At 36.9% G+C, this 21,504-nt stretch overlaps 1 protein-coding gene across 1 annotated transcript in view; it reads right to left on the bottom strand.

Moving 5' to 3' along the window:
• Window positions 1-21,504, bottom strand: part of ASCC3 (activating signal cointegrator 1 complex subunit 3) — a 261,017-nt gene that overhangs the window by 177,378 nt on the left and 62,135 nt on the right. Inside the window, 2 exon segments of the mRNA XM_033054769.1 lie at window positions 14,487-14,627; window positions 15,087-15,287. Coding sequence (XP_032910660.1) covers window positions 14,487-14,627; window positions 15,087-15,287 — 342 coding nt within the window.

Raw genomic sequence — 21,504 nt, 5'->3', positions numbered from 1 at the left:
CCGTTCCCCCCCCCCCCCCCCGCCATTGCGGCTCACACTTCTGGGTTTGCAAGTTTCGCAACTTTGTCCATTATAGAAGGCGCACCGGACTATAAGGCGCACTTCCGGGTTTGGGGAAATATTTTAGTCAAAAGGGTGCGCCTTATAGTTGTGAAATTACTGCACAAAGTAGCTTATTGAACTTGCTAGGTCATTTACAATGTAGTATAGAAAATATTGCTGTAATGTGCTACCTTACAAATAATACCCTTAAACACAATGCAGTTTCTGAAGTGAAGACTCCAACTCAAGAATCATGCTGCATGACACAAAGGTATCGAGTTTACTGAACATATTACAGCAGTTTTTGTGTATCAGCACATAACTGAATTTTTCCCTCTCTCCCCATCCCAATACCAAGGTTACCTAATCAGTGTTAATTACATTTATCTGTTTTGAGTTGTATGTAGCAGTACATACAACTACATAAGGCAAGTACAAGATGGAGTGCCTGAAACACAGTAAAGCAAGACCAAGTAAGCAGAAGCAGCAGCAAAGATATCTTGTGCTTAGCATTGTGCCTTTGACATGAAGAAGTAACATTTGATTTTCACTGTCACTGTCTTAAGTATTTTCTTAAAAGACAAAAAGCCACAGTAAAATCAGCACATATCAAAACTGGTGCCTGTGAAGGCACAAGAAACAGTCTCAAGTCTATTACTGAATCTTATTATGTAAGGTAATCACCTAACACTGGTGACTAATAGGTGACTAGACGCATGAGAGTCTACACAAAGCCATGCAAATACCATGACGGATAAAAGGAAATAAATAATATAAAAGGAATAGAAAGAATAGAAAGGTCAAAGGTAGCTTCCCCTTCATCATTCTGTTGAAAAAGTGGGAGCAACTTAGCAGCTCCAGCCAGGCTTTCTTCTTCCTGCAATCACACATCTTTATTACACAGAAGCCTCTCTGATGGTGCTACTAGATTAAAATATGTCACTCACAATCTAGTTTAAAACATTACAGATACTTTGCAACTCATGTGATTCAGTTGTCACTGGATGGTCACATCACTGCAGCAATACACCTCAAAATCCAAGACAGAATTTGATTCAACTAGTCCCAGTCATGCACAAGTGAAAAAGGGCCTTTTAAAAAGTAATAATTTTATTACAAACATGGCAGCAGAGAAAGGAAGATCATGAACTCTCTAAAAAAAAAAAGACTAAAGAACAGCAGTCCTCTCTCTTAACATAAAGATTGTATGTTTTTCCACTTTCAGAAAAACTTCTGCATTGTTAATATCTGTTTTATGGAAGTAATAGATACAATTATCAAAAAGTAGCCTTTTTAGAGACAAAAATTTTAAAAATGTTTACTAATTTGATATTTTCTGTGCAATATTTTTAACATTTTACTTCATAATCACTTCTGCAACATTCTGCCACAGTCAAGATGAATCATTGAAAAAAAAAGAATTTTGACCTCTATAAAAACAGACACTAAATGTACTTTAATGTCATAAATCACATGTATTTTTAGCAATTGGACTTTAAATAGCGAATAGGCAGAATATTACCAATAAAAATTTTTATAACATTAAAAAATTATTTCAAACTTTTTTGGCTAGTAGTGCTTACAAAATATTTTGAATTATGTATTTGCACTGAATTTAATAACAATAATAAGCAGCAAAATTTATTTGAGATATTAACTGGAAACGTATTAAATCAGATCTTCCAATTTTCAATAACTAACTTATGTGTATCAGATATCTCCACTAGAAAAATTAAGAAATCTACTTGATTCACCTGTAGGTGACACTGTTGGTCTTAGGCATACAACGAAAGAGCAACAGCATTCCCACAGTCTGGAACAATGGAGTTTCCAAAGCAAAAATATGTATATATATATTTTTGTATCTGTACACTTGTACTTGTAAGTTCCATTGTGTCATGGTTTAATCCCAGCCAGCAACTGAACCCCACACTCACTTGTGCAATCCCCTCTGGTGGGATGGGGTAAAAGTGAGGGTTGAGATAAACAGCTTAATAGGTAAAGCACATGTTGTGCACACAAAGAATTCAAAGCAGAACAAGGAATTCATTCACCACGTCCCATTGGGAGTAGGTGATCAGAGGATCCATCACGTGTAACGGTGACTTGGCAATACAAATGGTCCCTCCGAATGTTCCCCCTTCCTTCCTCCAGCTCTCTGGAGGAAGCCCTGTGGTATGGGATGGGATACCCCTGTGGCTGGTTGGGATCAGTTGTCCCAGATGTGTCCCCCTCCCAATTCCCTGCACACCTCCAGTCCTCTTGCTGGTGGTGTGGGGTAAGAGGCAGAAAAGACCTTGACTCTTTGAAAATGCTGCTCAGCAATAACAAAACCACTGTGCAATTAACACTGTTTCCAGCAAAAATGCAAAACACAGCCCATGCTAGCTGTTATGAGGAAAATTAACTCTATCCCAGTCAAAATCAGCACAGGTTTTAATATCAAACCTCTGCAGAGACAGTGATTTAAGGAAATGCATAAAGTTCAGATATATTAAAACTGAATATACTCTGATAAAGCCTAAAGTGTGAAAAAATGTGCTCACTGGAGAGGAAAAGGAAAAATCAAGAGCATATATCTATAGTAAGGGTTATTAATCGAAATTGAGTATTTGTATTTCATTTAAATGCTGAAGTACAATGCCAAATAGTTTATCACTTACAGGGGAAAAAATGAAAAACATTCAAAACTTCTGGTTTTAAAAGTTTTTAAAAATTTCTAGTTGCCAAGTCAGGCATGAATATAATTACTTCCAATAAAAGCGATCATGCGACCGAGAATCCAATTACAAAAAAATCCCACCTTATATCCTTTACTTACAGAATACATAAACCAAAATTTTTCCTATTGTTCAAAATGTCTTTAATTTCATCTGGCATCATTTTAACTAGGTTTTTACTGCTAAACCAAAAATTCACTCCCACCTTTCAGCCCAATCAAAATAGAGATTTGAGCCAAGTGAGTCATAGCAAAGAATGCCAGACAATTACAGTAATTTCACGATTACAAGCCGCATGGACTATAAGCTGCATCTCCGGGTATCGGCAACATTTCGTTCTTTGTCCATAAATAAGCCGCACCTGATTATAAGCCGCTCTGTCGTTTGCAGCGAGGACCTGCAACAAAGTTGCCAAGTAGTAACAGAATTGTGGGATCGTGGGGTTTACTGGCTCGGCTCCGGCCGTGCGGGCACGAGGCTACCGACGGGGCTGGGTGGCCCAGCTCAGTGCTGCCGCTTGGGGCCAGCTGCCGCTGCACCACACTTGCTCGCCCTGGCCTGGCGCTGCCCCGTGGTGGCAGGCAGGGACGGAGCCCACCAGCACCCGCGGCGGTGGCGGCAGGTGGGGATGGAGCCCATCGGCACCCACGGTGGCGGTGGGAGGAGGGGAAGGAGCACCCCCGCTCCTGTGGCGGCGGCGGGAGGAGCCCCCCCGCTAAGGCGGTGGCAGGAAGGGAATGAGCCCCCCCACTCCCGCGGCGGCAGGCGGGGGGAGGGAGTCCCCCGCTTCCCCCCCGGGCCAGGGGGATGGTAGCACGGAGTCCCCCGCCTCCCTCCCCACCCCACACGGCCGGCACGGAGCCCCCAGCCTCTGCCCGGGCTGTGGGGATAGCAGCATGGAACCCCCGCCTCCCTCCCCCCTGCGCTGCCAACACGGAGCCTGCCTGCACCCGCCACGCAACACAGTAACCAATTTGTAACAATTGCGAAATGCCGGGTTTTACTGGCAGGTGCTCGGCTCGGCACCCTGTCTGGCACTTCTGGGGTTGAAAATTTCAGAAAATTTTTCACATATTAGCCGCTCCTGGGTGTAAGCCGCATTTCTGGGGTGGGAGCAAAATTTTAGTCAAAATGGTGAGGCTTATAATCGTGAAATTACCGTACACGTTTTATAATAGTATGTGACATTTGATTATTAATCACAAAGTTAGTCAAAGCCTGCACTACAATTCTAAAGATTATGCAGTTGCAACAAGCAAGTAGTCATGTTAGCAAAATAAACAACTGTATCTGTCTAGTTCAAAAGTAAATTATTTCAAATAAAATGGAAATTTGTATCTGAAGAGTAGTGATTCTAATTTCTGAAGCATGGAAGACTGATTTTAGTAAAATCCGTCACAAATGCAGAAACTAATTTAGCTCACAGACAGCACCTTCAGTTCCTTATAAAGGACTGCTATTTTTTATTCAAACTGCTACTGTTTGATGATGTATAAGTACTTTGCCCCACTGGTAAAATCTTAGCTGTCATAGGCACATATATTAATGGAAGAGTCATAAATCAGAAGGCCTTTCAACAATTTCACTAGGGTATTGGAAGACTGATACCAAAAAAAAAAAGGGAAGTACAGTGCTGAAAGCATAGAATGATAACATCAGCCTGAGAAAGCAATGTAGTTGTTCCAGCAGCAAAAACAACAGAAACAATGCAGACAACATTTCAACTAAGCAACAAACCTATTTACTGAACCCACAGGAAGAATATCCAGCAACCTCTATACAAGTCAAACTTAATTTATTTCCTAATAGGTTTCATCATCAGAGACAATCAAGAATCCTACATGTGACGTCGCAGAGTTTACTGCCTTTATTTCTGACGGTTAAAGAGTTCAGTCAAAGAATTAACATCACAGGCCCAAGTTACTTCTCTGTTGTTTAACAACAATATTTTTCACCTGCTTTACTATTTCCTCAAGTTGGTGTAAGAAGGTAAGAAAACTGGGAAACCATGGCCTTCATAAAAATTGCAGCCACAGAAAAATTCCTTCCTTGTCTGAAAGGACACTACACTAAAGGACACAACAGTGCTAGAAATCGAAAACCTATTTCTGAGGTGAGCTAGATGGGCATATTAGCATTACAGAAATGAGCCCTAACTGCAAGGAAGTGGGTTTCAAATACAAATATTTTCTCTAGCTGCAGACTGTATCCAGTACAGATTTATCTAATCCAGGTTATGCCTTCATTTCCCTTTTGTTATTTCCTATTTTGGATCTCTGAAGAGAGTAACCTTAACTCCTCTTCCTTCTGCTTATCCATTGAAACACTTTCAGGATTCCACTTTCTCCCTTCAAAAGCTGAAGAGAATGATTTTAGCCCAGATGAGGACTTGAGTGTTACTGTTCACAAATCTGAGCGTGACTGCTGCCAATTAGCTTACTGGTGAAAAGACTGCCATGATCAGAACTTTAAAACACATCACAGCATTTCAGACCTTGCAGATGTACAAAGACACATCCCTTCTGATTATGTTATAATTATACTGCTTTCAGAAATAAACACTAATTAAGAAATACAATTCACATTCATAGAAAAAAAATATTAAAAGTAAGACAGAAAAAAAAAATTTACAGTCTGTGGTGTGCCATCAAGACTCCTCGCCTAAAAGAGATCATGGATCAGGATCCCGGATCAATTTCCCTGATCACTAGTCAGGGAATATTTTAAACACATTTTTTAAACACAGTTTTCCTTGAAGATAGCATGATCAGTGAAGCATTTTTTGGTAGCAAAATTTTATTCTGCACATCATGAGAACCTCTGAAACAAAGGAAATATATATGGAAACAACACTGTGAAGTGGAGTTGACTCTGGGACACAGAAATCCTACTGTATAAAAAGGTTTTGATCCTTCTTGACTCAGACCTCCACTTTAGCAATGATTTCTGTTCTAAATATTTCAGTATACTTCTCTCATTTGAAAGGTAAGGCTTAGCCTCATTTAGAGAAAGAAAGACTTTTATTAGATTGTGCATAACTTTGAAAATTCAGAAGAAAGAAAGTTTTCTCTCAGCAAGGTTGTACTAAGGAATATTCAGGAAGTTCTCTCAAAAGAGAGGTAAGCCCCTTCTTTCTTTTAAATTAGATTTTGATGTCTTCCTGTCGCAGTCCAAATTTTGATCAAAAGAGGATATTCTGCTATTGAAACCAGGGGTGTGCATAGAATCAGCACTACTTTACATTCTAGGCACACTGGAAGAGGGAATATTATCCAGGTTAAACTCTCGTTTTGAAATGAACAACTTGAAGAGCAGAGAGGATCACTTCTGAAGGCCACTTCATTAATGTTTCACTCCTCATACCAAAAGAGATTTGTATATTTTATGATATCTAACAAATCCAAAGTACCATTTTGTTTCTGGAAGGAAATAGACTGGCATCGAAAGTCAACAGTAATACAGATGTTTGCAACAACTGCAAGTAAAAAGCCAATGACATGCAATAGGAGATGAAGGCCATTTAGAGAAGACTAACATCAGAGTAAGTGCTTACAGGGATGGACAAAATATACTGGATGAGAAAAAAGGAGATTAGATAGGGACAAAGCACCAAGAGACACAAAAATAAAATGGTACAGTGTTGCTTCAAAGACACTTTAGATTGCACATTCTATGCAATTTTTTCTGTGCCAAGTTCTTCATATAATTTTCACAAAATGCTGTGGCAATACAAATGGGATAGCAATTGACAATACCAACCTTAAAAAAAAAAGTGCTCTAAGGTTGATTTCTGTTAAAATGCAGTACAATACAACAGCCTGCGAATTACTATTATGGGAGAAGGGCTGTCGATATTCAGAATTAAAACCATTCATAATTCTTGCTCACAAACTGAAACACTTTTGTATGAGTATGGTGATATGCATGTCAAGATGACATCATCTTTATTACTATAAAGAATCAATATCTCATATACTTACTATATGAATAAGAAAAGTCACAGTATATGCATATTCAGCCTCTAATAGTGAGTGGTCTATGTATATCCATGAAGTGATAAGCACATACATAGCAGAATTATCATAGAATATAATGCTGTAAAATTTAATAAAATATACACAGGAAAAGTAGCAGGAATCATCCTCACTATTTGCTTTTTCTTAGAAGCATCTCTATACCCTATTAAAATGCAGGAAATGAGGAACAGTATATGAGAAAAATAAAGCTGTAGATGAAACAGCAGGCACCTCAACTTTACAGCCTTCTTTTCCTTCAAATAGTTTTGGACTTGATTGGTTTTATACTGCAGTTAAGAACTTGAGAAAAAAGCATTATTCCATTTTATTAGTATCAGATTCCAATAGGGAATAAAGCCTTCATGACTTAATGTCAGAGTCTATCGGGTGACAGAATCTATCAGAGTGATCATCCATATTACTCAGAGGTCCTGATGTCATTTGTCGTTCTCAGAACTACTTGCCCTATTCAGCTCTGATGCTTTTGTGGTCTCTGCTTCACTTCTCTCTTCTGTCTTGCCATAAAAAGTACAATTAATCAGCTAATCTTTGAGTTGTCAAAATACATTTGGTCCTTCAGGCTATTTCCTCTCGTAAAGAAAAGCATTATTTTCAGTAATCAGACAGATGTATTCGCCAATGCAAATGCAGCTTACACAAATTCTCTTTTCATTTACAACACTGCTGTTTACAAAGACACCACCAATACTGTCATATTACTCATGCTCTTCAATAAGAACTGCCCTTTTTTTCTAAACTACTCTTATTTCAAGTATAAACAGCTGGGTAAAGTTAAATTGAAAAATAACCAGCTGATAAAATTTGCAATAAACTAAACAAAATTCACTTGGATTTTAAATACCAAAATTAAATTGTCAGTGAAAGCAGTAACTTTATTTAAAAGAAAAAAAAAAAACCCAAAGTAAAACTAACTAATCTAGAACTAACTGTGGTAGGTCAACCATTGCAGTTGACAGATGCCCACTCAATCACTCTCACTTCCTCTCCTCTCCCGGACAAGGGGAGAAAGTAAGATGGAAAGTGTATGGGTCAAGATAAAAGACTGAGAGCTCATGTACCAGTTACTGTCACGGGCAAAACAGTCTTGACTTGGAGAAAATTAATGCAAATTTAAAATAGAGTACAATAGTGAGGAAACAAAGACAAAAGACCTCTTCCTGCTAGTCCCCCTTCTCTTCAGGCTCAACTTCACTGCTTTGTTCCCAAGTTCTCTATATCTCAGGGATGGTTATAGTGAATCCATAACTTCATCTCAGACACTCCTTCCTCACACTTTTCCCCCACTCTGCTGTGGATCCCTATGACAGGACACACCTTCACAAACTGCTCCAACATGATCCTTTCCACTGGCACAACTCCTGCCAGGAGCCTGTTCCTGCAGGAGCTCTCCATGGCCACTTTTTCCTTCACTGCACCACCCACCTGCTGCACTGTGGGGTCCTCCAAGAGCTGCAGTGTGGACATCAGCTCCACCATGGCCTTCAATGGGTTGTGAGGGAATCTCTGCTCCAGTGCCTGGAGCACCTCCTCCCCTCCTTCTGTTTTGATCTGTGTGCCTGGAAGTCATTCACATTTTTGAACTGTTCAATATGTTTGGCACTTGGCAAATTAAAGTGGTATCTTTTCTAAACTTATTAAGGATGGTTTCTTAGCAAAATGTGAAGAGAGTTTTCATATAAACTGTGAGCAATATTAAGAATTCACTCTGAAAGCAATGTGATTTTAGTTTATACAAGTTAATGTGAGAGAACAAATATGACAGCCAGCTGACCATTTTCTAAATGACAGTGCAAGTCAGGTTTAGCAGGACTTTCTTCACTACTCAGACATGACAGCAAAAATGCAAGCTTTGAATTCAATTTCTTGAACATCATGCAACTTTTTAGAGTTCATAAAGAATGAAGGAGGTTTTTTTGTTTGCTTGCTTTTTTGTGTTTGTTTTAGTTGGTTTTTTTAAATGGGTAGATGCACCTACAGTTTTCCCACTTTCATTAAGGAGGACTGTTTTAGAAGCACATTAGACTGAAACCAGACTAACGTCAGATAAAGCTTCTGATTTGCTTTTGATGCCCCTTTCTTTATTCAGACATGAGATTAGTTTTTATCAAATCTGTGATAGAATAAAGACAGAGATGTGGGGAGTCCTGCAGAAACCTGTAGTTTTGGAGACGCCTGCTTCTGTGACATTTTTCAGGCCCACGTTGACAGGCACAGCCTTGCAGCTCAGTAAATGTATACAACTCTTTCTGTGGACCTTGAAGTAATTGAGTACTATGTAAACATTACAGAAAATCCAATAATATGCTTTAAATGAATAAGCTTCCTTTTCGTATAATTAATTTTTTGATCAAGAAGAACCATAACAAAAATAGAAATGCTTTTCTTTTAAGAAAAAATAATCTATATTCCTAAAGAGTTAAAAAAATATTCAATAGTTCAGAAGTAGCAGAATCAGGACTATTCACACAATTACAGTTTGCTTCATTTTCTCATAATATTTACTTAAAAGACAGTAAATTCCTTTTCCTGCTGTCTGAATCCCTTTAACTCCAACAATATGAGAATGAAGGAACAGAGATATGTAGAGGTTTATAGGCTGGGGAAATTAGCCTGCTTTCAAAACTTGACCAGATTTGTTTCCAGCTACTACATAATTTTAGCAACACAGAAAGCACTTGTGATCTGGCCTTAACACTAATACATATCTGTAGTAAGCAGGGTTCATGACAGTCTGGCACTCCTCAAAGCAAAATAAGAGATCTAAGACCAATAAAAGTAATTTTGCTTGCAACTGCAGGTGTGAAGCACAAAATAAAGCAAAAACATTATAGAAAACCTATTTCGACTTCAAAATGTCAGTCTCACTTATATGTACTTATTTGAGTTAGAATGTAGGTTGTTGACAATTATACCAAAACTCATCCAATACAAAACTGCTGAGGTACCAGTCTAAGGGTGAGAAACATTCACACTAACTGATGATGCAATAAAACACCAAAATGCTTTCCTCAATCCAACTCTCCTTAAAAAGAAAATAAAATATATTTAACATGGCAATTTTCAAAAACTAATTTTTAAAAAGTTTATAAAGGTGGAAGAAACTTTGATAAGCTTTTACCATGTTATGCCAAGGAACTTTATTTCATGCTATGTAGGCATAAAATATTAAAAAGAAATTATCTTCTACAATTTTTGATGCCCACTAACTTTGTGTTAAGGCCAGAAGGCATTTTTGCACTCTGCACAGGCTACCACTGTTTTGCACAAGTTAAGGCACAATGCCACTCATCCATCAGCTTACAGTACACTGTGCCCAGGGCAAGGCACTGCTTTCAGACTTGGTGATTACCTTATAAATCTATACTGCTCCAGCTCCAAACTTTCAAAAGACAGCTATAACTACATTGTCCTTGTTGCAAATGCAAGGTCACACCATTCTATGTTTCTATGAAGGGAAATTGTCTCAGAGTTTTAACATACATCCCACATGTTAAACTTGTAACTGTGGCTTTCAATGCGTAGGATGTGGGGAGCAGGTTAGAAGACTGACCAAAGAGTCAATAGAAACCATTTTAATTTTTCTTTTTAAGGCAATTTCATTATTGGTAAACTCAGAAATAACTTATTTTAAAAGGTTATGAAGTGTGTTGGAACCATAGTAATGTTAATGAATATTCAATAATAGCATGGAAGTAAAATCATATCACATAAAATACCGTAAAAGTATGGAGCAGCAAGAAACATGGCTACCTTCTGGATGGGTATAAATGACAGCATGGAAAGCATAGAGAGAGCTATTGCTGGAAAAATGTGCTATAGACCTTTCTAATTGGAATTTTTCAAAAATATTTAAAAGTTTTTATTCTACCATAAAGGGAATGAAAAATTCCTTGTTACCTTTTTTGGCTAGCATTTATATCCTTTAGAAATATTTGTAGAAAAAATAATAGAGATAGCTCCCACTGTACATTAAGGGTGCATTCCTGAGAAGGGAGACAGTTACCAAAATTGTCAGATAAAGCAATTTTTCCTCATCAGGATAAGCACAACAGCTACATGTAATAACTTAAAAAATACACATCTTTCAATACACACAGGCAAAGTATGAAGGATGAAGCAAGCAGGATGGAAAAGAAGCAGAAAATTATCAGGATTGTCACTGAAGCGCTACTTCCAATTAATACCTGACAATCACCTTATTTTTACATCTTTCATTGTGACTGATCTGATTCACCTGAGGACAAAAATAAAGATGGTGAAAATCCAAGTGCTCAGAAAACAGGCAGAAGACAACTGTCACAGAAGATATATATCAGGCCTTCAGTTTCCTAGAAGTACCAGCTGAGATATTTTGAAACAGTTATCCAGCCTGAAATAGCAGCATCTACTTTGGCTGAGGATCCTACTCTCTGCCTTTTACTCCCCATATGATATATACTGTTCCTGTGTATATAAATTGTGTGCATGCATCTACCTGCTGCAGCATTAATTCTTACAGGAAAAAACTGCTTTTCTGTTAAGCAAAGGTACTTCATTACTTACACTACTAAAGGCTAGAAAACAGAGCAAAGACTGGCAAAGCAAATCTGAAACCACAAAAAAAGTAGCAACACTTATCAGAGTATTACTTTCTGAGAAATGTATGCATTAGAGAGGCTGACATGTAAAATGAAGTTTTGAAGCAAGAATCAATTTAACACAGGGTAAAAAATGGCAAAAGAAACCTGCTTGGATGAAGTGGTTTTAAGTGCCTAGTTGAGCAAAGAAAGCTCATGAGTTTTCATAGAAAATATACGTACAGAGCAATAAGCAAGATCCAGCACAAGCAAGTGCTCTTTCCTCAGTTTATAATATACTACCCATTTGCTGTGCACTTTGTTATGCAGTAATAAAACATTGCACACTGCTGGGCTCCAGAATCTTCAAGAAGAGTAGCAGCAATTACACTGGTAACTCTTGGATTGGCATAATCTCTCATCCTCACTTTCTACATTTCTGATTAATATAAGACTACAACAAACAAGAGAAACCAAGCAATTGTTATTACACTGCCCCAGAATTTTAGCCTTTATATTTTTTTCCTTCTTAACCTTTCCAATGTTTTGAAGACCAAGGACACAAAACTGAGCAAAAGTAAAACTGAAATTATTCCACACTTTAGTTTCTTTGAAAATGTAGGAACTGAGTTTTGGGTCACAAATATAATGGTTTCTAAATGTTTCCTCTTCTGGAGACCATTTTTCTTCAACCTTGACTCTCCCCAAAGGTTTCAAAACCACAAATACACTTCAGATTAGTGTTTCTATACTTATGACATACATAGGAAACGGTAGAAATTCCTCAAAGGTACAGTAATTTCACGAATACAAGCTGCACGGACTATAAGCCGCATCTCTGGGTGTTGGCAAACATTTCGTTCTTTGTCCATAAATAAGCCGCACCTGAGTACAAGCCGCTCTGTCATTTGCAGCGAGGACCCGCGTGCAACAAAGTTACCAATTAGTAACAGAACCGCGGCAGGGCGGGATTTACTGGCTCGGCTCGGGCTGTGCAGGCTCGGCCCGCTCGGGGTTGCCGACGGGGCCAGGTGGCCCAGCCCGGCGCTGCTGCTCAACGGGGCCGCTTGGGGCCGGCCGCCACCTCTGGGCTCGCTCGGCCCGGCCCGGCGCTGCCCCGTGGTGGCAGGCAGGGATGGAGCACCCCCCCGCTCCCGCGGCGGTGGGCGGGGACGGAGCCTGCCTGCTCCTGCCACGGTGGGTGGGGACAGGAGCCCTCCGCTTACCCCATGGGCCGCGGGGATGGCAGTATGGAGCCCCTGCCTTCCCCCCGGGCCGCGGGGATGGCGGCACGGGGCCCCCCCCGTCTCTTCCCCGGGCTGTGGCAGAGGAGGGAAGGAGAGAGCTCTCCTGCCTCTCTCCCCGCCCCCCGTGCTGCCTGCAGGGAGCCAGACTCCACCTGCGGTGCAACAGAGTAACAATTTGTAACAATCACGAAATGCCGGCTTTTACTGGCAGGTGCTCGGCTTGGCACCCTGGCTGGCACTCCTGGGATTGTAAATGTCAGAAAATTATTCACATATTAGCTGCATTTCCGGTGTGGGAGCAAAATTTTAGTCAAAATGGTGCAGCTTGTATTCGTGAAATTACTGTAAGTTTCAGGGGAAAAAAATAAAAAGCTAATTTCAAAGCAATGAGATGAGTACATGGCAGGAAAACAACCCAACAAGATTCCACCCACATCCTCCTTTTTCTATTTCTTCTTGATTTTTATACATCAATCTGCTTTAGCCTCTTCTCCGCAATTAAATTAAGAATTATGCTAGCAGTGGCATGCTGGACTGAAATAAAAGAGCATGATGAGGCAGATAGTCTTCCTACACTCAAGTTACTAAGCACCTCCAAGTTAATACTCTGTATATATTAATAAGTTCCCATTACTAGAGCAATAAATTTCACCCTTGTAAACTATTTGCTGCACAAATTTTTTAATAAAAATTCTTTTATTTGCTTTTTTTACTGTGAGTAGAGCACTAATAATTAGGCGAAATTGTAGGAATTATATTGTTAACTAGAAGAGCAAGAGTAAATAGTACATTTCCATTCTACATTCATTCAGCTCATCCGGCTTTGTCCTTACATTCAGAGCAGACTTTTCTACTGCCACTTTCAGTTTTAGCAGTGATTACACATTATCTCTCTCTCTATTAAAACCATGATCTGCTTGATTATGTGCCCTAGCTGAAAAGTACTGTGAAAACAGGAAACAATTTAAAATGGTAATTTGGTGTACCTAAATAATTTCAATTGCTAAAACTTCCTACCAAACTTTTTTTTTTTTTAAAATTTTGTAAATTCAGGTTTTAGGTAGACGGTGTTGCAGTCACTCTAATTAAGTACCAGTGATTTTACTGTCAGTCATTGATATTGGTTTGCTCTTTATTGGTTACAGTAAATATACAGTATTGTGACTGTATGTATCAATATCTATGCATATACATCTTCTAATTGCTAGTCACAACTTTATACTGGATTACTACTGCAGTGGTCCTCCCAATTATTAATTACATACTGATATATATTCTCATCATGTGAAGAGTTTTTCTCTCCACTACCATAAAAATGTTAAATACCTCAAAGCAAAGACTGTCAAAACTAACACAAATAGCATTTACCTGAAATAAAAAAACGTGTCTGCTTCAATAAAATAATCTCCATTAATGCAATCCTATTTAAGAGGCTAAACCCCCAAATTTTATTCATTTCTGTGAATGTTCAAATGTTTAGCCTAGTGATGTCTTATACTTTTTAAAGACAAATGAGGAAAAGACCAGACATTAACAGGAACCAGTTTTTGTTGGGCTTTTTTTGCTGTTTTTTGTTTGCTTGTTTTTTGTCTTTTTTAATCAAAAAAGAAAGCAAGTGTTATTTTAACATATTTGCAACGAATTTGTTACAGCATTTCAGATTTATTTTGAACTTACTATTTGCAGACCTAACTTTAAACTTTTCAAAGCTGTTTTTATTGAAGAATTCTGAACTTTTATCAGTGTATAGCATCACTGTAATTACAGATGTAGTAATAATGCTTCAGCTGCTTCAACAACACTGTTACAAGGAGCTTGAAGAGCAGTGTACCTATGAAAAGGTACAAATACACACTGAACAGTATTTTAAAAGATCAAGCATACCTGTGTTCGCAGAATTTCACCTTTTGACAGTTGCATATCACCAGTCAACTCTTTCACAGTAATGCCAAGTGGTTCCAGACGCTTGCTGAAGTAATTTGTCATTTCGGCTGCCAAAGCCTTCATAGGAGCAACATACACAATCTGCACCAAAACAACACTCACTTGATAAATGAGCAAACCCCACAATGTCGTTTGTTTCATGGCAACCACTACAAATCACAATTTATTGTGAAATATGATGCCAGGCGCTTACAGTGAAAAATCTTAATAGTGATATATGAAAAGTAGTTATCTTTGTTGGATAAGTGTGCAGCTGTTTAAAGAACAATGGATTTTGTTTATACAGCCTTATCGCTTTGAAAATTGGTTCTGCATGAAAACTAAATGCATTTTCATAGCTTTTTATTCACATAATAATATTTTTAGAACACAAGTAAGAATAGTTTTAACAATAATGAAGCAAATCAAAACTAGCCTTATCTTTAATTTGGAAAAGTCTAACATCCCTGAGAACTTTCTGATTTCATATTCCATGTATAACATATAATAGATTTTACCTTACGAGTTAAAAAGCTGTTATTTGGTTCATTAAACTCCTACCTTAAACTCATCCTTTTTGATAACACCATGCTGGACATGCTGGCGAATTTCATGAAGGATTGTCAGCATGGCAATGTTAGTCTTCCCAGCTCCAGTGGGGGCACAGATCAGCATGTTCTCATTTGTGTTGTAGGCAGTCTCAAAAACTATGGACTGGATTCGGTTTAATCTTTTCATGCCTTTAAAAGCCAGTTGTCCAATCTGTTAAAACAAACAGCACGCATATATTGGATTTTTCATAGATATTTGTAGGTGTGTGTGTGCGTATCTATGCACATATTAATGATAAGAAATAGATCACATGGAAACAAACCTCGAGACTCCTGTCATAAAATATTTATTATTCCAATTTATTTTTTATTCTGAGGGTACCACTACTACCCAACCCTCAAATAAGGAATCAAAAAAGAAATTATAGCAGGATAACATCTGCTAAAATTAATCAAAATCTTTAACCTCATACCATTTCACCACCCAATTTTTTTACTCAAGAGTTGCACTAAAACTAATACACAGTAAAATGTGGAACCATTAGTAATTAAACATCAGTAAAACAAGAAAAGAACAATATACATCTCAAAACATAAGATGACAAACTACAATTACTTTATTGGACGACAAGGCAGCAAAACTACGGAACTCAAAGTTAAATTTTGCAAAAACAGACACAAATTCAGTAAGAACTTCCTCTTGCTTCTGAGAAAATCTTCATCTTGCAATTGTCCATGTTCAGACCTTTCTCCAACGATATTCACAACAAGCTGCAGTCACCAAAAGGAGCATAAAACTTGTATGTGTAGAACAAAACAAAGAGAATGTTTTGATAAAATAAATTTTAGAGTTGATAAAGGAAACTATGCTAATTATAGTTTAATGCATGTTTAAATCTTATAAAGTACAAATCATCAATTACAGTAATACTTTGTTCCTACTGGTCTCTTTGAAAAATTGTATTTTTACCAGGAAAGAACCACTGTGCATTGACAGTGGCAATTTCTGCATTTGAAGATTATAAAACCTTTGCAACTGAAGAACAGCCCTTAAAATATAAAATTAATTTTCTAATAAACTTACTTTTTCTTAGTAACTTTTCACAGATGTTTAAAATAGACTGCAGAATACACAATAATTTTCTCTCTACAGATTTAATTACCTGCACTACTTCTACTACAAAGAATGAAAACTATCTTATTGATGTATTTGAAGATCATAATATTTATTTTACTTGTAGGAAACAACAAAAGTACAGTAAAGAACAGGCCTCAAAGAATCTTCTGAAGATCTCCTTTTCCATTATTCTGGGTGTTTTAATTAATTTACAGTGGTTTTCTATGGTAAAAGCCTCTCCAACAACAAATATTCTTCTCAATTTATTCCAATACTAAGCAAATTATTTGAGCAGGACTTCCCCAAATAATGCAAGCTTAGGAATGAGGGCTTCATCAACTATTTATAGTAAATACTTCACTTAATTTTGCAACAAACAACACTAAGTCTATCATTGTACTGCAGTTTTCTTGTAGTAGCCTCATGTGAGGGGTTATGGCACAAATTACAAATTTAGATTAATAGACCATTTTCAGAAAAAATTAAAATGCTCTACTCTTAAATCTATAGGAATGATGTACTTAATGACTAACCAATTGTAATTTTATTTTAGATGGCTTTGAACGTGAAAAAACAACATTCACTGATATAGAAGTCAATGAAAATTCTATACAATCAGCACTCTTTTTGAAAAATGTCCTTTTCTAGTTAAAAGTACCTTTGTCTTGAGCTTATAGGTTGAAAACTTCCTAAGCCCCACTGAAAAAGTAAGTACAGTAATTTCATGATTATAAGCCGCACCTGATTATAAGCCGCACTTTCAGGTTCGGACCAAAATTTTAGTCAAAATGGTGTGGCTTATAATTATGAAATTACTGAAATCATGAAGTGCATTTGTATTCGTAGGATTGACAAACCTCAAATATATTTACTTTAAACCACTGTCTTTGGTAAAAGAAAATTAAGAATCTATTGCAATTAATTTGTGCACTTTTCATCAGGTTTCTTCAGCTTTTTAGAGGCTGAATTTCAGGATTACAACAGTTTTCATTGTCACTGTTCTTGCACAGTTTACTCTGCTTGCAACACTACAAGAAGACAGCTTATTTCTCTTGCACCGAGTTTTGTATTCATAATGTGTACTTTGTGTGTCATCTTCAAAATTAATTTCATCTTCATGAATGAGACTGTTATAAAGTATTAATGGTTTTCTGGAGACCTGCTGAATATCTTGCTGCTATCAGGGTTCAATCAGCTATTTGTATGGCCTCCTTAGTCATTTTAGGTTTCTAACTTGCCTGTTACTTCATTTTGAGATTTCTTGACAGGTTTTTGTAATTGGTTATATTTCTCCTTTTCTCTCCCATTCCATTGAGTTGCTTTCAGAAGCTATTATAAACACTGCATGTAGTTCGCACTGATGAACACCATTTACAGAGTTTATAACAAAGGATCTATAGAGAGAAACTCACAAATACAACTGGTGATTACAGAATTGAACTAATAAAACACTACCTTACACAATATTATTTAAAGAAGCAGTTTTTAAACAAAAGCAGAAACATTGCTGTCTAAATGAAGCCCAGTCTAAGTATATTCAGAAATGGATGACAGGAATTTTTCACAGTCACTCAGCTGAATTTGTGTGGCTTTACACATACAGATTACCTTACAGCAGTGTGATTGCTAATACCCTTAAATATATCTTAAGTTTTCTTAAATTACTGTCTGTAAAAATATGTTGTTCTAGCTTCTCTTAAACTTTAGATGTGCAGTGTAAAACATCTTTTTCCTTTACGTTTGGCAGAAATTACATATTCAGTAGCCCTAGGACATGAAATTGTAAGCAAAAATAAATACATATTTAGAAAAATAAAAACAATTTCCTGTCTTTTTTCCTATTGGAAAATATTAACACTGTGGATTAAGACTGACTTGGTAAGCAGCAATGAAAAAACAGATGTTCCAGAAAAAAAAAACAGAGGAAGTTGTGTAGCAGGTTAGAAAAATCAACTTCAGCTTGTTTTCTGAAATATGCTAACCTATTGAAACAGGAATACTAAGAGCAGAATAAAGATTAACCAAAAAAGAAAACAAAACAACAAAACAAAACATAAAAGGTCTGGTTATGAACTAGAAGTACTTTTAAAAATAGTGGTATTCTGAACCAGAACCTAGTTTTTCATTCAAAACACTAATTAGTTTTCAAGCTGGCACTCACAAATCAATATACAACATTCAAAATCACAAAGCAGTTAGTAAATAATCTTAGAAAGTTGACTCTGCAGGAATATACTAAGGATTAAAAAAGCTACAAGAGAAAGTACCTCCAGAGGAAAAAAAACTCCTAAGACATCTTCAAACCAGATCCTCATTAATTGAAAAAATATTATCTTTCCTCTAAATTTCATTTTATTCCATGTTGTAAGTACAACTGCATAATCTAAAACCAGTAGTTTTGCCCTTAGAAAATACTAAGGCAGCATACAGAAATGCAACAGTATCCATGGAAATCCGCAGTTTGACAAAGGTAGTAGAAGATTTGGTTTTTTAAATAGTCATTTGCACATACTACATATTTTTAAAATGGAAGACATTTTCTTTTTTCCCTCTGGCACATAAATATCAGCCAATGCTTCTACAGACCAACTCCTTCACAGATAAACCAGTGAAATCCCCTCTTGCTTAAAAGACTGGTAGCAGCCACTGGATGGCAGATGGTGTTTTTTACTGAAAATGAATGAGGTGCAACATTTTTAGCTTTCTATTCTACAGCTGATTTATCCCTAGAATTCAACACTAACTATAGGAAGTTTGAGTAGAATACAATTTGAGTGTTACTCTCAACAAACAGGATTTCAAGCTCAAGCTGATGCCATTTTTACACAAGTATGAATCAATATGAAAAGCCACCAATCAATATGAGAAGCAACTCTTTCCACAAACCAGATGATACTCAAAGCAGCTGTGACGTGAATGAATAAAACCCTTGATTTTACTTCAGTAAGCTTTCCAATTCTTTCCTGTGGAATTTATTGTTACAACTAATGCATTTATGAATAAATGAGATTACACTTAATTAAGATATTCTAAATGAGAAATTTCATCAGAAAGATATTTGTGTGTTGGTGCTCTGACAGCAATTTAAAAATAGGACAAATTTGTTTAAGTCATTAAAATAATATTCATGAACGAGTCCATACAGTTCAGTCTGCAGGCAAGCTTCAGCTCAGAAACACAATTGCTTTAGCAACACAGTAGTGGTAGTGTCTACTTTAAATAGCACAGACCATCAGCACTTAAAACAGAGTTTTAATCATACAATTCATTACCAAGACTTTGTAGAAATGAGGACTTCTTCTGTCGTATTATAACAAAGTAATAAGATTACCACCCATTTATCTTAGAGATAATCCATTGTACCTATAAGCCAAGGTTGAGCTTTGAGCATTTTCCCTACTCATTGGCTAAATTTTAATGCAGAACTATTTTATGCAAAGTACCTTACATATCTCAGGTGAAACAAATCCCATTCTGCAGACAACTGTTCTACTACATTTTCAGTTAAAATGCTAATTTATCAACCTGGTAATAGTATGACTAATCCATGCTTTTTTACATAAAAACTATGAAATTCAGAATGCAAACCTCTGATGTTCCTTGTTCTGACACATAAATAATCTCTAGGTCATCTGTCCCTTTTGCTGTCCTCTGGTATGTTGTTGGTTAAAACAAATATCTATGCATATATACTCATATGCACACACAAACATGTTTTTATATGCATGTATATATACATACACATTTTAATAAATACATTCCCATTATCCTTATGAATTATGAATAATTAGTAGTTCCCCCCTGCTTTCTATTTATGCATCTATGCACTTAAAGCATTTTTGGGCCAGTGTAAATCCTATTTTATTACTGAAGGTACATTCAGAAATAAACATAGATGTTGTACCTGGGGATTTCCACAGCTTCCCTCTCCCGATGATACTTTTAATATTCTGCTACTTCCATGAAAAGTAGTAGCTTGTGAGTTTTAGGAACAGAAATAAATAAAAATGTATCTATATAAATAGCATAAAAGTAAAATTATTTTTACATTATCTTAGGAGCACTATTTGAGAATATAGTTCCTTACCTGCCCCAAATGTTGTCTTTAAGAGTGCACATATACATTTTAAGCAAAGGCTCATAACACGTAAAAGAAAAACTGCATGATGTTTGGATCTGCTCCATTTAGCACCAAATCATATCAGTGAGATTTCATTAGACTTAGGGGAACAATTTTTGCAGGAACAAGTAGCATACACAAAGATATGAAAATTATACAAGCGTACCAAATAGAGCTTATGACTGGCTTTGGGCCATAATCAGCATTACAATTTCTTCAAGTAAGTACAAATTATATCTCATCCAGAGTGCAGTACCTGAAGAGTTATGTGCTATAAAGGAAGCTTGGAGTAAAACATGTTAGACGGATGCAAATAACAAAGGGCACCAGAGAACCAGCAGCTTATTTCAACACCATACCTGCTACAAATGACTAGCTAAAGGATGGTATGGGCTATTTGGGTCACTATTAGCAGCAACCATAGACCACAGAATCATTTAATTTAGAAATCATCCATTTCAGCCCCTCTGCTCAAAGCAGGATCACTTACACCTATGCAGTTGCATTTCAGCTATCAACAAGGATGGAGACTCTACAACCTTTCTCAGCAAAGTGTACCAGAATTTGACCACCTCACAGTAAAAACTACTCTCCTATGTTCAGATTAAATTTCATATATTCATAATATGCATCTTGATTTGTGCCCATTTCCTCTGGGCACCACTGATGAGAGTCTGGCTCCCTCATACACTTGCTAGATTCCCTGAGCCTTCTCTTCAGCTCTCTCACACTCTTCTCACACAAAAGCTGCTCCAGTCCTTTAATTAGATTAAGAAGTCAGAAGAATTTCTAGAAACAAAAAATAACAAACCATAAGGATAATAAAATGATAATCTGACATCTTAGAGAACCACAGCCCATATAAAACTTCCTCAAATATGTTCTTAATTGGAATTAAACATCATCTTTTAGAAAACTACAGTCTGTGTTTTAAAATTATCACCACATTGACTGGTTCATGGAGTAAGTATTTAAGTAGCAGTAGCCAACAGACACCAGGGAAATTTCCATACCTTCAAGTTATATTAGTACATGTAAACTCAAAATGAATACCGTAAAATTCTTCTGGATTCTGAGAGTTCAGTAGAGTGAAAGGAAAAAATCCATTTCTTCTTATCCCAAGAGGAAAAAGAAATTATATATTCATTCTATATTAAAGGATCACGTCTGCTCAAAGTTACCATAACAAAA

This window comes from Catharus ustulatus, chromosome 3 (genome assembly GCF_009819885.2).
Source record: "Catharus ustulatus isolate bCatUst1 chromosome 3, bCatUst1.pri.v2, whole genome shotgun sequence".
Classification (NCBI taxonomy): Eukaryota; Metazoa; Chordata; class Aves; order Passeriformes; family Turdidae; genus Catharus; species Catharus ustulatus.
Note: the sequence above shows the minus strand (reverse complement) of the source record. Positions and strands in the feature narration are given on the sequence as shown.